The sequence below is a fragment of the Solanum dulcamara genome, chromosome 8 (assembly GCF_947179165.1).
Source record: "Solanum dulcamara chromosome 8, daSolDulc1.2, whole genome shotgun sequence".
Lineage (NCBI taxonomy): Eukaryota > Viridiplantae > Streptophyta > Magnoliopsida > Solanales > Solanaceae > Solanum > Solanum dulcamara.
The window spans coordinates 67989276-68007724 of record NC_077244.1 but is presented as its reverse complement, the minus strand read 5'-3'; the positions used below and the strand labels follow the sequence as shown (position 1 = coordinate 68007724).

At 39.0% G+C, this 18449-nt stretch overlaps 2 protein-coding genes and 1 pseudogene across 5 annotated transcripts; 2 read left to right on the top strand and 1 right to left on the bottom strand.

Moving 5' to 3' along the window:
- Nucleotides 1-583: 583 nt before the first annotated feature.
- On the top strand, nt 584-4346 carry LOC129898752 (glutamate receptor 2.8-like). The gene is made up of 5 exons (XM_055973411.1): nt 584-1035; nt 1241-2580; nt 2702-3014; nt 3105-3511; nt 3599-4346. Exons 1-5 carry the CDS (start codon nt 750-752, stop codon nt 4154-4156), a joined length of 2904 nt encoding a protein of 967 aa, XP_055829386.1. The 5' UTR covers nt 584-749; the 3' UTR covers nt 4157-4346.
- LOC129898755 (uncharacterized) lies at nt 4113-17436 on the bottom strand. Of its 4 annotated transcripts, none has more exons than XR_008769439.1 (2): nt 17285-17436; nt 4113-4200 (listed from the first exon to the last, which is right to left on the bottom strand). XR_008769439.1 is itself a non-coding variant. In XM_055973414.1 (2 exons), exon 2 carries the CDS (start codon nt 15149-15151, stop codon nt 14498-14500), a length of 654 nt encoding a protein of 217 aa, XP_055829389.1. In that variant the 5' UTR covers nt 15152-15489; nt 17285-17436; the 3' UTR covers nt 14172-14497. The 4 variants fall into 4 exon arrangements, 1 of the variants encoding a protein (XP_055829389.1); XR_008769440.1 differs by lacking the exon at nt 4113-4200 and adding an exon at nt 6569-6655; XR_008769438.1 differs by lacking the exon at nt 4113-4200 and adding an exon at nt 8810-9053.
- LOC129898757 (glutamate receptor 2.8-like) lies at nt 5627-10295 on the top strand (annotated as a pseudogene).
- Nucleotides 17437-18449: the final 1013 nt, after the last annotated feature.

Genomic DNA, 18449 nt, shown 5'->3' with positions numbered 1-18449 from the left:
TAATTAAGACATTTAGAAAAAAAATCGGATCATGTCGCTACCGTATGAGGGATTTACGGCTCTTTTACTGAAAATATAAGTTGCTGATTTTCTGGTGCAAATAAAGTTATACAACTATATAAATTTCAGACTATATTCATTTGGTATTTTGAGCATATACACGTATGCCTTTTGTTTTCTTTTCCAACTTTATTTTTATATTTTGTTTGTGTAACCACCATTTAGTAGAGGATATAGTTTAACGAAGTTACGTGGCATAAATTTATAAGGTAGTTTTGTTACACAGAAGAATAAATAATATAAAATTAATACAAGAATAATGAAAGATTATAGGACCATGACTGAGCTAGCTCTGAACGTTCGCCATGACTTTTCCAAGATATCGGAAGTCCTTTGGGGGAATGAGTACCAATCAATTTCGTAACTTAGTTCAATTAGTCAGTTTTTTGATATGGTCAAAACTGAGGTGGCTTACTAGCTTGTGGTCTGGCATGTGAAAAACCCTCTCTCAATAACCAAACGAATATTTTCAACCATTTGAGATTCTTTGAAAACTTTGACTTTTCTTTCTGCAGTTATGTGGTTTGGTCTTGTTTAATTGTAGTATGAAGTTTCCTGATTCTGAAGCCATACATCTAGAGCCCCACAATAAAAGAGAGCTTTAGACACATCTCTGAAAGGGGGTCATCTTGCACAAGCACAACTGCTTCTTGCCTAATACAGACTACTTGCTACCAGAATTTTTTCAAATGCCTAATCCAAGATGCAAATTCCTATTTCTTTTCATTCAACTTGTCTCCATCATTACCTTTTGCCACTACACAAGGGAAATAAGAAGTGAAGATAATAACACTAGTGCTGTAAAGGTGGATGTGGGCATAATTCTTGATCTGGAAACAGATGTAGGAAAAGTAATGCACATATCTATCTTACTAGCTCTCGCAGATTATCATGCCAACACTAGTCGCGGTGCCATAAGGATAGTTCCTCATATCAGGGATTCCAAGAACAATGATGTTGAAGCAGCATCCGCTGGTAAATTCAGCTCCAAGATTTACCTATATTAAACTAGCATATCTTTCTCTCTTTGCTTCAACATACTCTGGTAGTTCGTTATTCATGCATGCCCTATTAGCACATAAGATTCTCTATTTCTCTAAGATATTACTTTTCCCTTTGGCTTTCCTATTTTGAAAGAGATGTTCAGACAATTTCTTATAGTCTAATTGTGTATGTGCAGCCATATACTTGCTAAAGGATGTCCAAGTGCAAGCTATTTTTGGGCCACAAATGTCTACACAAACTGATTTTGTGATCGACTTAGGGAACAGAGTAAAAGTCCCTATCATTTCTCCAGCAACAAGTCCTTCACTTTCAGTCAAGGAAAACCCCTTCTTCATCAGAGGAGCACTTCCTTCTTCCAGCCAGACTAAAGCCATTGCAGCAATTGTTAAAAACTATAATTGGAGGGAGGTTGTAGTAATCTATGAGGATAGCCCCTATGGAACTGGGATACTTCCACATTTGACTGATGCCTTGCTGGAAATTAGCACTTTAGTCTCCTATAGAAGTGGTATTTCTCCTTCAGCCAATGATGATCAAATCCTCAGGGAGCTATACAAGTTGAAGACAATGCAGACCAGGGTGTTCATCGTGCACTTGCAACCATCTCTTGCCTCCCGCCTTTTCCTCAAGGCCAAAGAAGCCGGGATGATGAGCGATGGATATGCATGGATCATCACAGATGTGCTAACGAGTCTTCTGGACCTGGTAGATACTTCATTAATTGAGTCATCAATGCAAGGTGTTCTGGGTGTAAAATCTTATGTTCCAAGATCAAATGAGCTTAACAATTACACGAAGAGATGGAGAAAGAGATTTCGTCAAGAGTATCCAGACATGGACCAAGTAGAACTCAATATTTTCGGGCTATGGGCATATGATAGCATCACCACATTAGCAGAAGCAGTAGAGAAAGTGGGCACTACTGCTATCCCAAAATTAAAGAAACCAGACACTAGAGAGAACATAACGGACCTAGATGCACTTAGAACCTCAGAGGTGGGATCTCTGCTTATTCACTCTATGCAAAACATAGAGCTAAAAACAGGACTAAGTGGTGATTTCCATATCGTTGATAGCGAACTGCAGCCATCCCCATATCAGATTGTGAATATAATTGGGAAAGGAGAAAAAACCGTTGGATTCTGGACAGAGAAGGATGGCATTTCGCATAAACTGAAGATGAATGGTAAAACAGCTAAAACTAATAATAAGCAACTAGGGGTCATCATTTGGCCAGGTGAATCTACTATTGTTCCGAGAGGCTGGGAAATACCCACAAGTGGGAAGATGTTAAGGGTTGGAGTTCCTGTCAAAGGAGGGTTGGAGCAATTCATTAAAGTGGAAAGAGATCCAAAGACACAAGCAGTAACTGCAACTGGTTTCAGTCCAGATGTCTTCAAAGAAGTCATCCAATCTTTGCCATATGCTGTCCCTTACGAATTTATTCCATTTACAATAGCACATAGCCCCACTTCTCAAAACTATGATGATCTTGTTCAAAAGATCATTTCTAAGGTAAAATTAACCTCTTCGGCTGAATACCCCTCCCTTACATGCTCCTTTTGGACTTCTTATCTATGTTCTGCTTTTGCAACCAACAATAAATATTGAAATAATCAATGCTTGCTCGAACCAGGAATATGATGCAGTTGTTGGTGATGTAACCATTTTAGCAAGCCGATCTGAGTATGTAGATTTCACATTACCTTTTTCAGAGTCAAGTATTTCTGCAGTTGTGCCTGTAAGGAATGATGATAGGAAGAATGCTTGGATTTTCTTGAAACCTTTAAAGACCGAGCTGTGGATAGCAACTGGAGCATTCTTCGTCTTCATTGGTTTTGTTGTTTGGGTACTCGAACATCGTGTAAACAAAGAGTTTCGAGGACCCAAACGCAAGCAAGTAGGGATGATATTCTGGTTTTCCTTCTCAACTCTCGTTTTTGCTCATAGTAAGTCTCTAACTCAAATCAAATTATAGACAAATATTTAAGATTTCTCCTTGTTTCTCAACAAATCCTATATATGACTGGTTGTTGCAGAAGAGAAGATAACAAGTAACTTATCAAGATTTGTGCTGATTGTGTGGGTTTTCGTGGTTCTGGTGCTGACATCAAGTTATAAAGCCAGTTTAACATCTATGTTAACAGTGCAACAGCTTCAACCTGCTATAACAGACCTCAATGATCTAATCAAGAATGGAGAATATGTAGGGTACCAAAAAGGTTCTTTTGTCAAAGATGTCTTGAAGCGCATGAAATTTGACAGATCCAAATTTAGGAGTTATAGCACATTGGAAGAGTATAACGATGCACTCTCAAGAGGTAGTAAAAATGGAGGTGTTGGTGCAATTGTTGATGAACTACCTTATCTCAGACTCTTGCTCAACAAGTACTGCAGGAAGTATATTATGGTCGGTCCGACATACAAGGCTGCCGGCTTTGGATTCGTAAGATTGTTGTACTTAACTGATGTTTCAGAAAGTGTTTACATTACTCAATGATCTAATCTTTTATTTTCCTACAACTTCTTGCAGGCATTTCCAAAAGGATCTCCTTTGGTACCTGACGTCTCAAGAGCAATTTTGAAGGTGATGGAGGGAGATTATATGAATAACATAATACAGAAATGGTTTGGGAATGAAACAGATTGTCCACAGAAAGATGGAATGGCTATAACATCTGATAGCCTCACCCTAGATAGTTTTAAGGGCCTTTTCCTCATAGCTGGTGTATCAGCAGGCTCCGCTCTTCTCCTATTCTTCCTTATCTTCGTTTATCAGAATAGAGAAATCGTAGCTACGGATGATTCAGTATGGAAAAAGCTTTGTACAATAGCAAAAGTCTTTGATTTAGAGAGAGACAACTCTAATTCTATGTCGGAAAAGCCATCTGAAGGCAATGAAAGCAATACGCCTACACTGCTCGCAGCAAGTGAAGCTTCTCCTGAAATATTTCCCGACATTCCTTCGCAAAGCCCAGAAATCAGAATTTCTGACAGCCTAGGAGCATCCCCTGCTGCTGATGGGTTCTCCACAACAGAACCTGGAACTCCAGTTCATCAAACAATTACAGACACAATTGAAGAAAGATGACACATATAGCTGCTACCATAACTGTGACACACTTGAATAGGGCCCTACAAGAGATTGTACAGAGATGAGCTCGCTTTAGGGTTAGTTAAATCAGATTACATTATATCTTTGTCACTCTTGGCCAGAATATTAGCATCAAGAGGTGGCCTCCAGGATTCCATTTGATGGATTTAAGCTTTACTTTTTCTTAGTTGTTGACTTGTTTCTTTAGCAATTTTATTTTTACTTTGTTTTTGTCATCACTACTTATGTAGGGAAATATAATTTAAAGAACTAATATATGTGGCATGAACAAATTCAATACATGCATCCATTTTTAAGAATTCAAATGAGGCAGTTTTGTTATGTTACAATAATAGAACAAAAACAATAAAATCAACACATAAGATGCTAACTTATTTTTAGATTAAATAATTTTCTAACATAGAATATGAAATAATGGGGTTATATTTGAATAACCACATGAGAGATTTGTGCAATGTTTTGATAAGAAAAAGCAATCTGCAAATCGCAAATAAAATAAGAAAGAAAGATCTACTAGTAGTAGATTTATAAATAAGGGAAGGGGCTAAGGATCACTACTACATGAAAGACAAGCTGTAATATGTTCTGTTACACAGGGGAGGATGGAGAATATAAGCATTAGGTTCGCGTTTTCGACACACAGAATAAAAATATATGTGAATAAATCATAATAGAATATGAACCCATAATTTCAAAGTATAATGGGCTCAACAGTAAGAACGTAAAAATTGAACCCACCAAATCAAAATCTTATATGAGTTATATCCCATCTGCTTCAACATATATCATAGACAACTTCCCAGCAGCTTTCTCTTGCATTAACAATAACAGTGTCAATGAGCCAATAAGGGGCGGGAGGGTGTTTATTGTTCAACAGAACCCTCTCGACAAAAAATTACATTGTATATATAGGATATATTTTATGTGTTTATGTACATATATAAATTGTGAATCCCCTAAACAACATGCAAAAGGTTAGTTCACTGAACCAGGAAATTCGAAATGCACCCCAATGTCCGAGGTTTGATTCTCAAGGACTGCATTATTTTTTACATTTTTATTTTTTCAAAACCCATGAGTGAAAATCTTGGATCAGCACGCCAATGGTGGTTGTTGTTTCATTATTGGGTGCCCAAGCAAGTTACTATGACCAAGTATAAACTGGAGCCGTGTAAAATACGCACCATTCCAAGTTCAACCAAATGAATTCTAGTCACTGTGTTCGTTTTGTCAGTTTTTTATTGGGGCAAATTGAGGAGGAAACTTACTAGCTTACGGTTTAGAATGTATGACAAGTCCACTCTCAATTCTTCTTTGGAAACTTTATCTTTGACTTTTCTTTCTAATTCTGCATTGCCTTATTATAGGTTTGTAAGGTATTTACAGGTCCAAGTATATGAGGTTCCCTGATTCTGAAGCCATATATCTAGAGCCACACAGTTGAGAGATCTGTAGACACATCTCTAGAAGGTGGTTAATTACTTGCACAAGCAGAATTGCTTCTTTCCCAACTCTCAGAATACTTGCTACCAGAGTTTTTCAAATGCAAATTCCAAGATACTACTGCCTAATTCTCTTCATTCGACTTATCTCCATTATTAGCTTTTGCCACTATGTAATTCCAATAAGAGGTGAAGATTAAACTAGTGTTAAAAAGCTGGATGTGGGTATAATTCTTGATATGGAAACAGTTGTGGCAAAAGTAACGCACATATCTATATTACTAGCTCTTGAAGATTACCATGCCGCCGCTAGTCGCAGAGCCATTAGGATTGTCCCTCACTTGAGGGATTCCAAGAAAGATGATGTTGAAGCAGCATCTGCAGGTAAATTAATTAAGCTCCATGGTTTACTTCTGTTAAGCTAGCATATCTTTCTCTCTTTTCTTCTTTAATTCCCTTTGGTTTTTTGTTCAGACGATTTCTTATAGTCTGATGTGTATGTGCAGCCATATACTTGCTAAACGATGTCCAAGTACAAGCTATCTTTGGGCCACAAATGTCTACACAAACTGATTTTGTGATTGACTTAGGGAACAGAGTAAAAGTTCCTATAATTTCTCCAGCAACAAGTCCTTTACTTACAGTCAAGGAAAATCCCTTTTTCATCAGAGGAGCACTTCCTTCTTCCAGCCAGACTAAAGCCATTGCAGCAATTGTAAAGAACTTTGATTGGAAGGAGGTTGTAGTAATCTATGAGGATAGCCCCTATGGAACCGGGATACTTCCACATTTGAATGATGCCTTGCTGGAAATCAACACTTTAGTCTCCTATAGAAGTGGAATTTCTCCTTCAGCCAATGATGATCAAATCCTCAGGGAGCTATACAAGTTGAAAACAATGCAGACCAGGGTCTTCATTGTGCACTTGAGACCATCACTTGCTAAACACCTTTTCCTCAAGGCAAACAAAGCTGGGATGATGAGTGATGGATATGCATGGATCATCACTGATGCGCTAACGAGTCTTCTGGACCTGGTAGATACTTCAGTAATTGAGTCATCAATGCAAGGTGTTCTTGGTATAAAATCTTATGTTCCAAGATCAAATGAGCTTAACAGTTTCACCAAGAGATGGAGAAAGAGATTTCATCAAGAGTATCCAGGCATGGATCCAGTTGAACTCAATGTTTTTGGGCTATGGGCGTATGATAGCATCACTGCATTAGCCAAAGCAGTAGTGGAAATGGGCAACACTGCAATCCCAAAATTCAAGAAACCGGACACTAGAGAGAACTTAACGAACTTAGATGCACTTGGAACCTCAGAATTGGGATCTCTGCTCCTTCATTCTATGGAAAACACAACACTAAAAACAGCATTAAGTGGTGAATTCTGCCTCATCAATGGAGAATTGCATCCATCCCCATATCAAATTGTGAATATAGTTGGGACAGGACAGAGAAGCGTTGGATTCTGGACAGAGAAGGATGGCATTTCATATAAACTCAAGATAGATGGTAAAACAGTCAAGAGCAATGATGAGCAACTAGGAGCCATAATTTGGCCCAGTGAATCTACTATTTCTCCGAGAGGCTGGGAAATACCCACAAGAAGGAAGAAGCTAAGGGTTGGAGTTCCTGTCAAAGAAGGGCTGCAGGAATTCATTAAAGTGGAAAGAGATTCAAAAACACAAGCAGTTACTGCATCTAGTTTCTGTGCAGATGTCTTCAAAGAAGTCATCCAATCTTTGCCTTATGCTGTCTCTTACGAATTTGTTCCAGTTCCATTAACTCGTAGCCCCAATTCTCCAGGATATGATGATCTTGCTTATGAGCTCTTTTTTAAGGTAATATCCAATCCTTGTTTGAATTAGCTTCTTTGGCTGAATACCTTACACAAATGCCCTTTGGATTTTCTTGTTTTGCTTTTTCTTTGGCAAAAGCACTGAACTAACCATTGTTTACTTAAACCAGAAACATGATGCAGTTATAGGTGACGTGACCATTTCAGCGAACCGATCCAGGTACATGGATTTCACATTACCTTTTATAGTGTCGGGTATTTCTGCCGTTGTGCCAGTAAAGGATGATGACAGGGATAGTGCTTGGATTTTTGTGAAACCTCTAAAGAGAGAGCTTTGGATAACAACCGGAGCATTCTTCGTTTTCATTGGTTTTGTTGTATGGGTACTCGAGCATCGTGTAAACAATGAGTTTCGAGGACCCAAACACAAGCAAGTTGGGATGATATTCTGGTTTTCCTTCTCAACTCTAGTTTTGCTCATAGTAAGTCTCTAACTCGAAGAAAATTATAGACGAAAACTTTAGAATTTCTCAACACATCATCTATATATATGTGGCTGGTTATTGCAGGAGAGAGGGTAACAAGTAATTTAACAAGATTTGTGCTGATTGTGTGGGTTTTCGTGGTTCTGGTGCTGAAATCAAGTTATACAGCCAGCTTAACATCTATTTTAACAGCACAAAAGATTCAACCTACTGTAACGGACCTCAATGATCTCATCAAGAATGGAGAATATGTAGGGTACAAAAAAGGTTCCTTTGTCAAAGACGTCTTGAAGGGCATGCAATTTGACAGCTCCAAATTTAGGAGTTATAGCACATTAGAAGAGTATAATGATGCACTCTCAAGAGGTAGTAAAAATGGAGGTGTTGGTGCAATTGTTGATGAACTACCTTTTCTCAGACTCTTCCTCAACAAATACTGCAGGAAGTATATTATGGTTGGTCCGACATACAAGACTGCTGGCTTTGGATTCGTAAGATTCTCTCTGCATCTGGAAATGTTCCATAATTGAAATTATACTATCCATGGTAGTTTGCTCAATCTAATCCTTTTTTCCCCCAACTTCTTACAGGCATTTCCAAAAGGGTCACCTTTGGTACCTGACGTTTCAAGAGCAATCTTGAAGGTGATAGAGGGAGAGTTTATGAATAACATAATTCAGAAATGGTTTGGGAATGAAACAGATTGTCCACAGAAAGATATGATGTCTATAACATCTGATAGCCTCACGCTAGATAGTTTTAAGGGACTTTTCCTCATAGCTGGTGTATCAGCAGGTTCCGCTCTTCTCATATTCTTCCTCATCTTCCTTCATCAGAGTAAGGAAATCTTAGCCACTGATGATTCAATATGGAAAAAGCTTTCTGCAATAGCTTAAGTGTTTGATGAAGAGAAAGATAATTCTAATTCTAAGTCAGAAAATCCATCTGAAGGCAATGAAAGACAAACAACTACACTGTTCGCAGCAAGTGAAACTTCCCCTGACGCATTGCCCAACCTTCCTTTTCAAAGCCTAGAAATCAGAATTTCCGATGGCCTAGGAGCATCCCGTGCACCTGAAGAGTTCTCTACAACAGAACCTGGAACTCCAGTTCATGAAAACTGAAGAGAGATTGAATAGAGACCTACAAGAGTTTGTACAGAGATAAATAACTTTATGGTTAGTATGACCAGCTGACATTAAAACCATCTCTCTTGGCCATAATATTTGAATCAAGAGCCAGCTCCAGAATTTAGATATGATGGGTTCAGCGTTTATATTCTTAAGATTGAATTCATTGCACTTCTGAATTTATGAGTTAAGAATTTTATATTCGATGAAATTCTACCAATCTTCCACTTATATTTATGTTCCATGTTGAAATTACTATATTTGCTTTATATACTTGACTTTTTATAAAGAGTATAGGGAAACAGTTTCTCACACCACCCTCTCCCGACCTCACTTGTGGTACTACGCTGGTTATGTTATTGTTGTGTTGAAATTAGTGGTTCAGAAGTTGAAATAAGGAAGCATTTGCCTCTTTGTTCATAAAGGTTTTGCAGGTGGGCAAATGAAAGATTTTCAGAGGCATAGGAACAGCCGTACAAACATATCTGCAGCTATTATGTTCAGTTTGACATGAAATAAACCACACAATGTGTTCTAGTCTCGGTGGACAATGTTACCGGATACCTGTTACTGGTGGAAGGTGACAGGTGTTAGACCCTCAGCTTGATGGTTCGAGTGGCTCGGGCATGGCTGGGGATTTACATGATGAACCTAGTCAAAGCCTAATGCAATCAGTCAAGATTAAGTTCAATTGACAAGACCGTGGCAATGCCGTGGCTAAGGCATGCAGGACAAGACGTGGCTAAGGCATGACAAGGGCTGGGCAAGCTAAGGCAAGGCTATGATCGTGGCAAGGTCGTGGCTAAACAAGTTTGTGGGCTAAGTGTTGGACGAAGGGGCAAAGGCTGAGGAGACTAGACCACAACGGCAAGCTGTGCGAGGCAGGACTTGGGCACAATGCAGGCACGTGGGCAGGCGCGAGTTTGGGAGGCCAGAGACTGATTATGGCGCCAGAATTGAAGGCTGCCCACGTGTGCCTCGGACATGCGTAGGCAGTTGGGCGGTTGGGAAGTTTCTAGCCATTTTGGCTTTGTCGGCATTTTGGATAAGCTTGTTTATTTCAAATTTTGAATTCGCCTATCAGTTGGGGATGTCAACTGACTTTGTAAGTCACATGACTGGGTGTTGTGGCTTATTTATTGGCACAGGTAGACCAATCACAGGCAGAGAGTCATTGGTTAAGATTTTTGTAAGGCTGATTTTATGTGCTTCTTTGTGGCAAGAGTTTAATATAAAGTTGAAACTTGTTCCTGTACGTGCTGGTGTATTTCTATATTCGTAGGCATTGTCTAAGTGTGAAACGAGATTGAGGGAAAAGAAAGAAAGGTTGAGTCTAAAGTGTTAAGCTGTCGAAGTGGGTTAGATCATCGCGAGTTGACCCCCTCACAACTGGTACCAGATCAAAGGGTTTCGACACAAACAATGGCCAGCGGAAATAGTTACAATGACTTAAGGGAAAAGGTTGCACGATTGGAAGCCATTCTAGGCATGACAGCAAGGGATGAAGGCACGGTTGATGTTTTGACTCAAATTTAAGGCATCAATGCAGTGATGCAGACTTATCGTGGGAATGTTGATAGAAAGTTTGCCGAGTTGCAACGAGTCTGAGGGTACATGAATTGAGGGCCTTAAGAAGAAACACGAAGATCTGAAGGCGGAGGTGAAATTCCTTCGTCTAGCTGTTGCAAATCTGCCCAGAGGAGGCGAAGAACATGCCGAGATTAAAGTTCCTGAACCCAAGTCGTTTGATGATGTTCGTGGTGCCAAAGAACTGGAAAATTTCTTGTAGGATCTGGAGCATTACTTTGCTAGTGCTCATGTCTCTACAAACGACAATTGACTATTGCAGTCCGTTACTTTCGTGGTGATGCCATTCTTTGGTGGCAGACGAAGAATGCTAATGATGAGAGTGCAAACAGGCCCAAGGTTGATACGTGGGAAAAAATTAGGGTGCACTTCGTGAAAAATTCCTGCCAAGTAACTCTTCTTGGGTTGTTATGGGACAGGTTGAAACGTTTGAAACAAGTGGGATCTATTCGGGAATATGTGAAGGAATTTTCATCACTGTTGTTGGATATTCAGAACATGTCCGACGAAGATAAGTTGCACAATTTCATTTCTGGCATGCAGGGGTGGGCACAAAATGAATTGCGCAGGAATAAAGTTCAAGATCTGCCGAGTGCAATTGCTGCAGCGGATGCCTTGATTGATTTTCGGTCTAACAGTGCCACTACTAACCCAACTCCTTCGTCTAAGACTAAGAGGAATGAGAAGGGTAAAGACCGGAAGAAAGACAGCCGAAGGCAAGAAGGAAATGACAAAGGAAAGAGGAAGATGGATGTTGTGTCGTCCAGTCAAAGCAAACCCACTAGTGAAAAGATTTGCTAGACTTGTCAGAAACCAGGCCATTAGGCAAGGAACTGTCCTAAACAAGGCAAATTAAATGCTCTCTTGGCCGAAGAGGAGAAACAAGTAAAGGGTAAAGGACAGGAAATTGCTAGTTATGTTAATCCCTTGCGTTTGTTGAACACTTTGTCTAGTGTTAGTAAAATGAACACAGACGAAGATGTTGTTGCTGATGTTGCCTACATAAATGTTGCTGAAACGGTGGATGATTTATCAGATGCCTATGGAATCTAATGTACATTGAGATGAAGATCGGAGACAGGAGTGTGATTACGATGGTGGATACTGGTGTTACTCATACTTTTGTTGCCTCGAAGATTGTCAAAGAATATGGTTTAAAGGTGACTGGATGTGCAACAAGGATGAAGGCAGTCAATTCTGCCGCACAACCAGGCTACGGCATGGCTCTTGACGTGCCTCTGACAATAGGGCACTAGTCTAGTGTGCATAATCTAACTATTGTACCACTTGATGATTTCAACCTGCTGTTGGGAATCGACTCTATGAGGAAATTCAAAGTTGCTCCTATTCCTCATTTAGATGGTCTAATGTTTATGGGTGAGAAAGATCCTGGATTCGTGAAAGGAATCCACCCTTTTGACGAGGAAAGTAAGTAGAATACTGGAATTGCTACACTACTGTCTGTTATGGCTTTTAAGAAGGTCTTCAAGAAGGGTGAACTGGCTTATCTTGCTGCCTTAGTTGAAGTGAAGTCGGATGTGCAGATTGAAGTTCCAGATGCTATTGCTAAATCGCTGACTGAGTACAAGGATGTGATGCCTCCCAAACTACCTAAAAAGTTGCCTCCAAGAAGGGAAATTGATCACAGGATTGAACTGATTCCTAGATCAATGCCACCGGCACGCCCTCCTTACCGCATGTCCCCATTGGAGTTGACTGAACTTTGCAAGCAATTGTCTGAGTTGCTTGATGCTGGAAGGATTCAGCCTCTGAAGGCTCCATTTAGTGCGCCTATCCTATTCCAAAAGAAGCAAGACGGCAACCTTAGGATATGTGTTGATTACAGGGCATTGAACAAAGTGACTATGAAGAACAAGTATCCGGTGCCGCTGATTCAAGACTTGCTGGATAGGTTGTCTAAGGTTATTTTCTTTTCTAAGTTAGATTTGAGTATGGCTATTGGCAAGTGTGTATTGCTGTGGGGGATGCCCCAAAGACCACTTGTGTCACTAAATATGGTAGTTATGAATTCCTTGTAATGCCGTTTGGGTTGACTAATGCCCCGGCTACTTTCTGCAAGTTAATGAACAATGTACTTTATGAGTATCTTGATGACTTTGTAATAGTCTACTTAGATGATATAGTCATATATAGTAGGACACTAGAAGATCATCTGCTGCATTTAAGAAAGGTACTGCAATGACTTAGAGAATACCAACTCTATTCAAGTTGGAAAAAAATGAGTTTGCTAGTCGCGAAATAAAGTTTATGCGCCATTTGGTAAGCGAAAACCAAATGCGCATGGACCCTAAAAAAGTACAGGCAATTGTAGAATGGCAAGCACCCAGTAGGATTAAAGAACTGAGATCGCTTTTAGGACTTGCAAACTACTATAGGAAGTTCATAGCAGGCTAGTCAAAGAAGGCTGCCCCATTGACGGATTTGCTAAAGAAGAACGTGAAATGGCCTTGGTCAGAATCTAGAGAGAAGGCTTTTAATTCATTAAAGAAGGCCATTGCATCTGAACCAATATTGCGGCTGCCTGACTTTGATCTTCTATTTAAGGTACACACTGATGCCTCTGATTATGCTATTGGCGGTGTGCTGGTGCAAGGTGAACATCTTGTTGCATTTGAAAGCAGAAAATTAAATACTGTGGAGCAAAGGTATTCTTCTTATGAGAAGAAGATGGTGGCAGTACTCCATTGTCTTCAAACCTGGAGGATGTATCTACTTGGAACGAAGTTTGTTGTCAAGACAGACAATGTGGCTAATACGTACTTCAAAACTAAACAGAAATTGAGTTCGAAGCAGGCTAGATAGCAAGAGATATTGGTTGAATATGACTTCATGCGAGTACATAAACCAGACAAGCAAAACCAAGTGGTTGATGCATTAAGTCGCAAAAAGGTATTTGCTGTTGTTTATGCAATTACTAGACTTGAATCTAATTTTCTTGATAAGATCAAAGTTAGTGCTGCATATGATTCATTATATGTTAAGTTAATGGATCAAGTGAAGAAGGATACAGTTAGACAGTATTGGATCGAGAATGATCTGTTCTATTTCAAAGGGGGGAGAATTGTTGTTCCTCAAGGTGATCGGCTGCAAAGAAAACTCCTAAAAGATACACATGATACTGTTTATGCTGGGCATCCGGGTGTTGAAAGAATGATGGCATTGCTGTCTCAAAATTATTTTTGGCCAAAGATGAAAGATGACATTAAGGCCTATGTGAAATCATGTCTAGTGTGTCAACTGGAAAAGACAAAAAGAAGGAAGGAAGGAAGCTGAGTTACTTCAGCCTCTACCTATTGCGGAGTGTCCATGGGCTTCTGTTTCAATGGTTTTCATTAATGGATTTCCAAGAGTGAATGACAAAGCATCAATCATGGTTGTGATTGACAGGTTCTCAAAATACGGTATCTTTACTGCTACCCCTACTTTGTGTTCTTCTGAAATAGCTGTTTTTTTTTGTTTTTTTTTTTTCACACTTATAAAGGGGAGACAATTAGCTAGAGCAGCGGATGAGATAGGAGCAGAGTCTACAAAAGCTCCAAGTACATTTGCTTATGAAAGAAGAGTAGCTTATTCTGTAACAGATTTTCAACCTCCCTTGTAATAAGGAAATTGAAAAAAGTAAAGAGAGTGAATTATAGATATAGAAAAGAAGGAACTATTCTCATCTGCTAGGAGCTCCTATTTTGCTTTGCAAATGCAATATTTCAGACCATGCAAGATCACAATTTGCAAGTATGCTATTTGAACACTAAGTAGCTTAGGAAAAGGAAATGTAAAAAATCTTCAAGCAGCCAAGCGAAAATATGCAGCAAACCTCAAATTGTTTCTTTGGTGTAAAACAGCAAACCTCTAGACCCTTGTAGAACCAGCATTCATATTCCTCCTAAGAATCCGACCTTCATTATTCGAATCTCCTGATGATATCAACTCTCTCAACCCCAAATTCCCAATCTTCTCCTCTTTCTCATCACTCTCCTTTTCTTCTTTCTCAGTCTCCTGTTCCTCTTTCTCATCTTGTTTCTTCTTCTTCATAAGCTTCCCATTAACTCTTTCAAAGTAATTCCCATAAATGTATTCAGGTGTATACCCATTTTCCTCATCAAACAGCATAATATGACCATGCCACTCCCACACGCGATAATCCGAACCCGTATCCTCATGAAACCCGATACATATATGGTGTTCACCAATAGCAACAGCTTGACCCGAATTTGGTTTTAGCGAATCAGTTTTTCCAGTTAGGATTGTCCGGATTATCTCTTTCTCGACCCTCGACTCTTCTTTCGCTAGCTGAGATTTGGAAGAAGAAGAAGACTCGTTGTTGTTATCATCATCTTCGTCGTCGTCTTCGGAGAAAGGGAGAGTGTTGAAGAGGAGATCTTCGAGGGATTGTGGGGAAAAGGAGGAAGTTGGGTTTGAAGGAGGACGAATTTGAAGACGGTTCATTAGGGATTGGAGGAGGAGGTTGTCGAAGTTTGGGGTGGTGGCGTTGTAGGCATTCATGGTGGTTGGCGGTGGTTGACGGTGGTGGAGTGGTGGTTGATTGGTTTCGAACTTTGAACTGAAATAGCTGTTGAGTTATCTATAAGAATGTTGTGAAGAATTTTGGTGTTCCATTGGATATTGTGAGTGATTGTGATGCTAGGTTTACTGGTCGATTTTGGACTGCATTGTTCAAAATGATGGGTACTGATTTGAAGTTCTCAACGGCAAATCACTCACAAACTGCTGGACAGACTAAAAGGATCAATCATCTGCTTGAAGAATATCTCAGACACTACGTGACAGCAAGTCAGAGGAATTGGGTTGAGTTGCTGGACAGTGCACAGTTCTGCTACAACCTGCATAGGTCGTCAGCAACAGAGAAGAGTCCGTTTGAGTTAGTATTGGGCATTCAGCCTAACACACCACTATAAGTTGCTAAGTCTAAATCACAAGGCAGTTGCCCTGCTGCTTCAAGGTATGCGCGAGACAAGCAAAAGTTGCTAAATGAGGCGCAAGATAGCTTGAGGAAGGCAGCAAAATGAATGAAAAAGTATGCTGACAAACATCGGCATGCTTTAGAATTTCAGGTTGGTGATAAGGTGCTACTAAAACTTACTCCCCAAATTTGGAAGAAAATCAGTAGTAAGACTATTCATCGTGGACTGATTTCAAAATATGATGGGGTTTTGAAGTCATAGAGAAGGTGGGTGAAGTTGCTTATCGGTTGAACTTGCCGAAAAGATTGAAAATTCACCCTACATTCCATGTGAGTTTTCTGAAGCCTTTTCATGAAGATGTTGAGGATCCAACAAGGTCAGCAACCAGACGTGCTCCTCCTGTTATAAGAAAGCAGTTTGAAGAACAGCTTGAGAGGATTCAGGATCATAGGACTTTAGGTCAAAGCAAGAAGAATCGGCGAATAGAATTTCTGGTTTGATAGAGATGGAAGCCAGTATGTGATGCTACATGGGAGAAAGGTTCATCTTTGTGGCAGTTTGAGGATGAGATCAAGGCATACTTAGATCTTGCCTCATCGAGGACGATGCTCATCTGGTGGGGGAAGTTTGTTAGACCCTTAGCTTGATGGTTTGAGTGGCTCGGGCATGGCTAGGTATTTACATGATAAACCTAGTCAAGGCCCAATGCAATCAGTCAAGATTAAGTTCAATTGACAAAGTTCAATTGACAAGACCTTAGCAATGCCGTGGCTAAGGCGCGCGGCTAAGGCATGACAAAGGCTGGGCAAGCTAAGGCAAGGCAAGGCTATGATCATGGCAAGGTCGTGGCTAAACAAGTTTGTGGGTTAAGTGTCGGATGAAGGGGCAAAGGCTGAGGAGACAGGACCACAACAGCAAGTTGTGCGAGGCAGGACCTGGGTACAATGCAGGCACATGGGAAGGTACGAGTTTGGGAGGCCAGAGACTGATTTTGGCGCTAGTTGGGCGGCTAGATAGTTTCTAGCCATTTTGGCCTTGTCAGCATTTTGGATAAGCTTGTTTATTTTGAATTTTCAATTGGCCTATCAGTTAGTGATGTCAACTGACTTTGTAAGACACATGACTAGCATGTGAGTGGGTGTTGTGGCCTATTTATTGGCACAGGCAGACCAGTCATAGGCAGAGAGTCATTGGGTCAGATTTTTGTAAGGCTGATTTTGTGAACTTCTTTGTGGCACGAGTTTAATACAAAGTTAGGACTTGTTCTTATATGTGCTGGTGTGTTTCTATATTTGTAGGCATTGTCTAAGTGTGAAACGAGATTGAGGGGAAAAAAAGAAAGGTTGAGTCTAAAGTGTTGGCCTTATAGCAGGTATCCTAGTTGAGGTACGTGAAACCAGACGGACATCAAAACCAAAAAAAAAAAAAATGTCGATTACAAAGAGGAAATTAAGAGAGTGGACCACAAAACATCATTTAGGTTGAACCTTAATTGCCAAAAATACATATCCAAACCAAGAGCATATTAGTTAATAATTAGCTATCCATAAAAATCGAAGATTTTAGCAGATCATTAGCTGTTTGCAGCTCAAAGTTAAACTACAAATGAAAAGAATCTGAGGCAGAAGAAAATTGACAAAATCTTTAATTTGACCTGTTCATGAACAACTTAATTATTTTAAAATTGTGTTATTAGAGATTAGAAAGGTTGCACCTTGAATACGTATTTGAGAAGGGAAGCACTATATCTGAATTCCTTATCCCATCCTCTCTGCATTGAGATATGTTGTTGTCATGTCCCCTCCCCTCCTCTAGGCAGGGGCGATCCAAAAATTATCACTTGTCCTGTCCGCTCCCCTCCTCTTAAGCCAGTGGCGGATCCAAAATAAAAACTTGAAACCTCAGGATTAAATACTAAGTCAATTTTTAATCTTAAATTTAAGTAATTTAAAATTAATATATTTATATATATAGATAGATAGATAGATAGATAGATATATTAAGAAAATACTTTATATATATGATATAATTTTTTATCGAGGGGTCGGGGGTGGGTCACCCGAACCCTTTCAATCAAAAAATTACGTTGTATACAGAAGGTTAAATTTGAATATTGAGAATATATACCTAGGGATGTCAAATAGGCGGATTGGTTGAAATTGAGAATATTAAAATAGATTTAAATAAAAAACGGGTTAGGTCATGACCCGCCCAAATTTACTTTGGACTCAAATGGGTTGGGCTCAATTGGGTTGAAATTGAAGTTAGGTCATAACCCGCTTAATCTCAATAATTTTAATCTGCCCTTTTTTTATTATTTACCTTTTATAACCTCAATTTGAATTTCAACTTAAGAAAATAAAAATAAAAATTTACAAATTGATAGATTAATCATAAATTGATAGATTAATCATAAATTGATAGATTACAAATTGATAGATTAAAAATTTACAAATTGATAGATTAATAAAAACTTGTGGTCAGGCCCTTCGCAGTGCCAGTAGATTAATAAAAATTTTAAAATAATTTGTTTATATTTTTTTATATAATTGGAATGAAAATATTTCAATTCTCTCTTTATCATGCTCGCATGCTAATTTAAAGTCCTAGCTAGATTTCTATAATTTCTAACTGATTTTCAATATTAACACACTTTTCAATTCAAAAGAACAGAAACAATACACTATGCATATCTCATTTTATTAAATTTTATTTATTATTTATCAAGTTACATAATGCGTTCTTTTCAACTATATTTTTATCATTCTACATATTAATATATTGATGTTGTTCAATATCTTTATTATTACTACTATTATTATTGAGTACTAAAAATATGTTATTCTTAAAAAAGTGTAAGTATTAAATTATTAAAATCA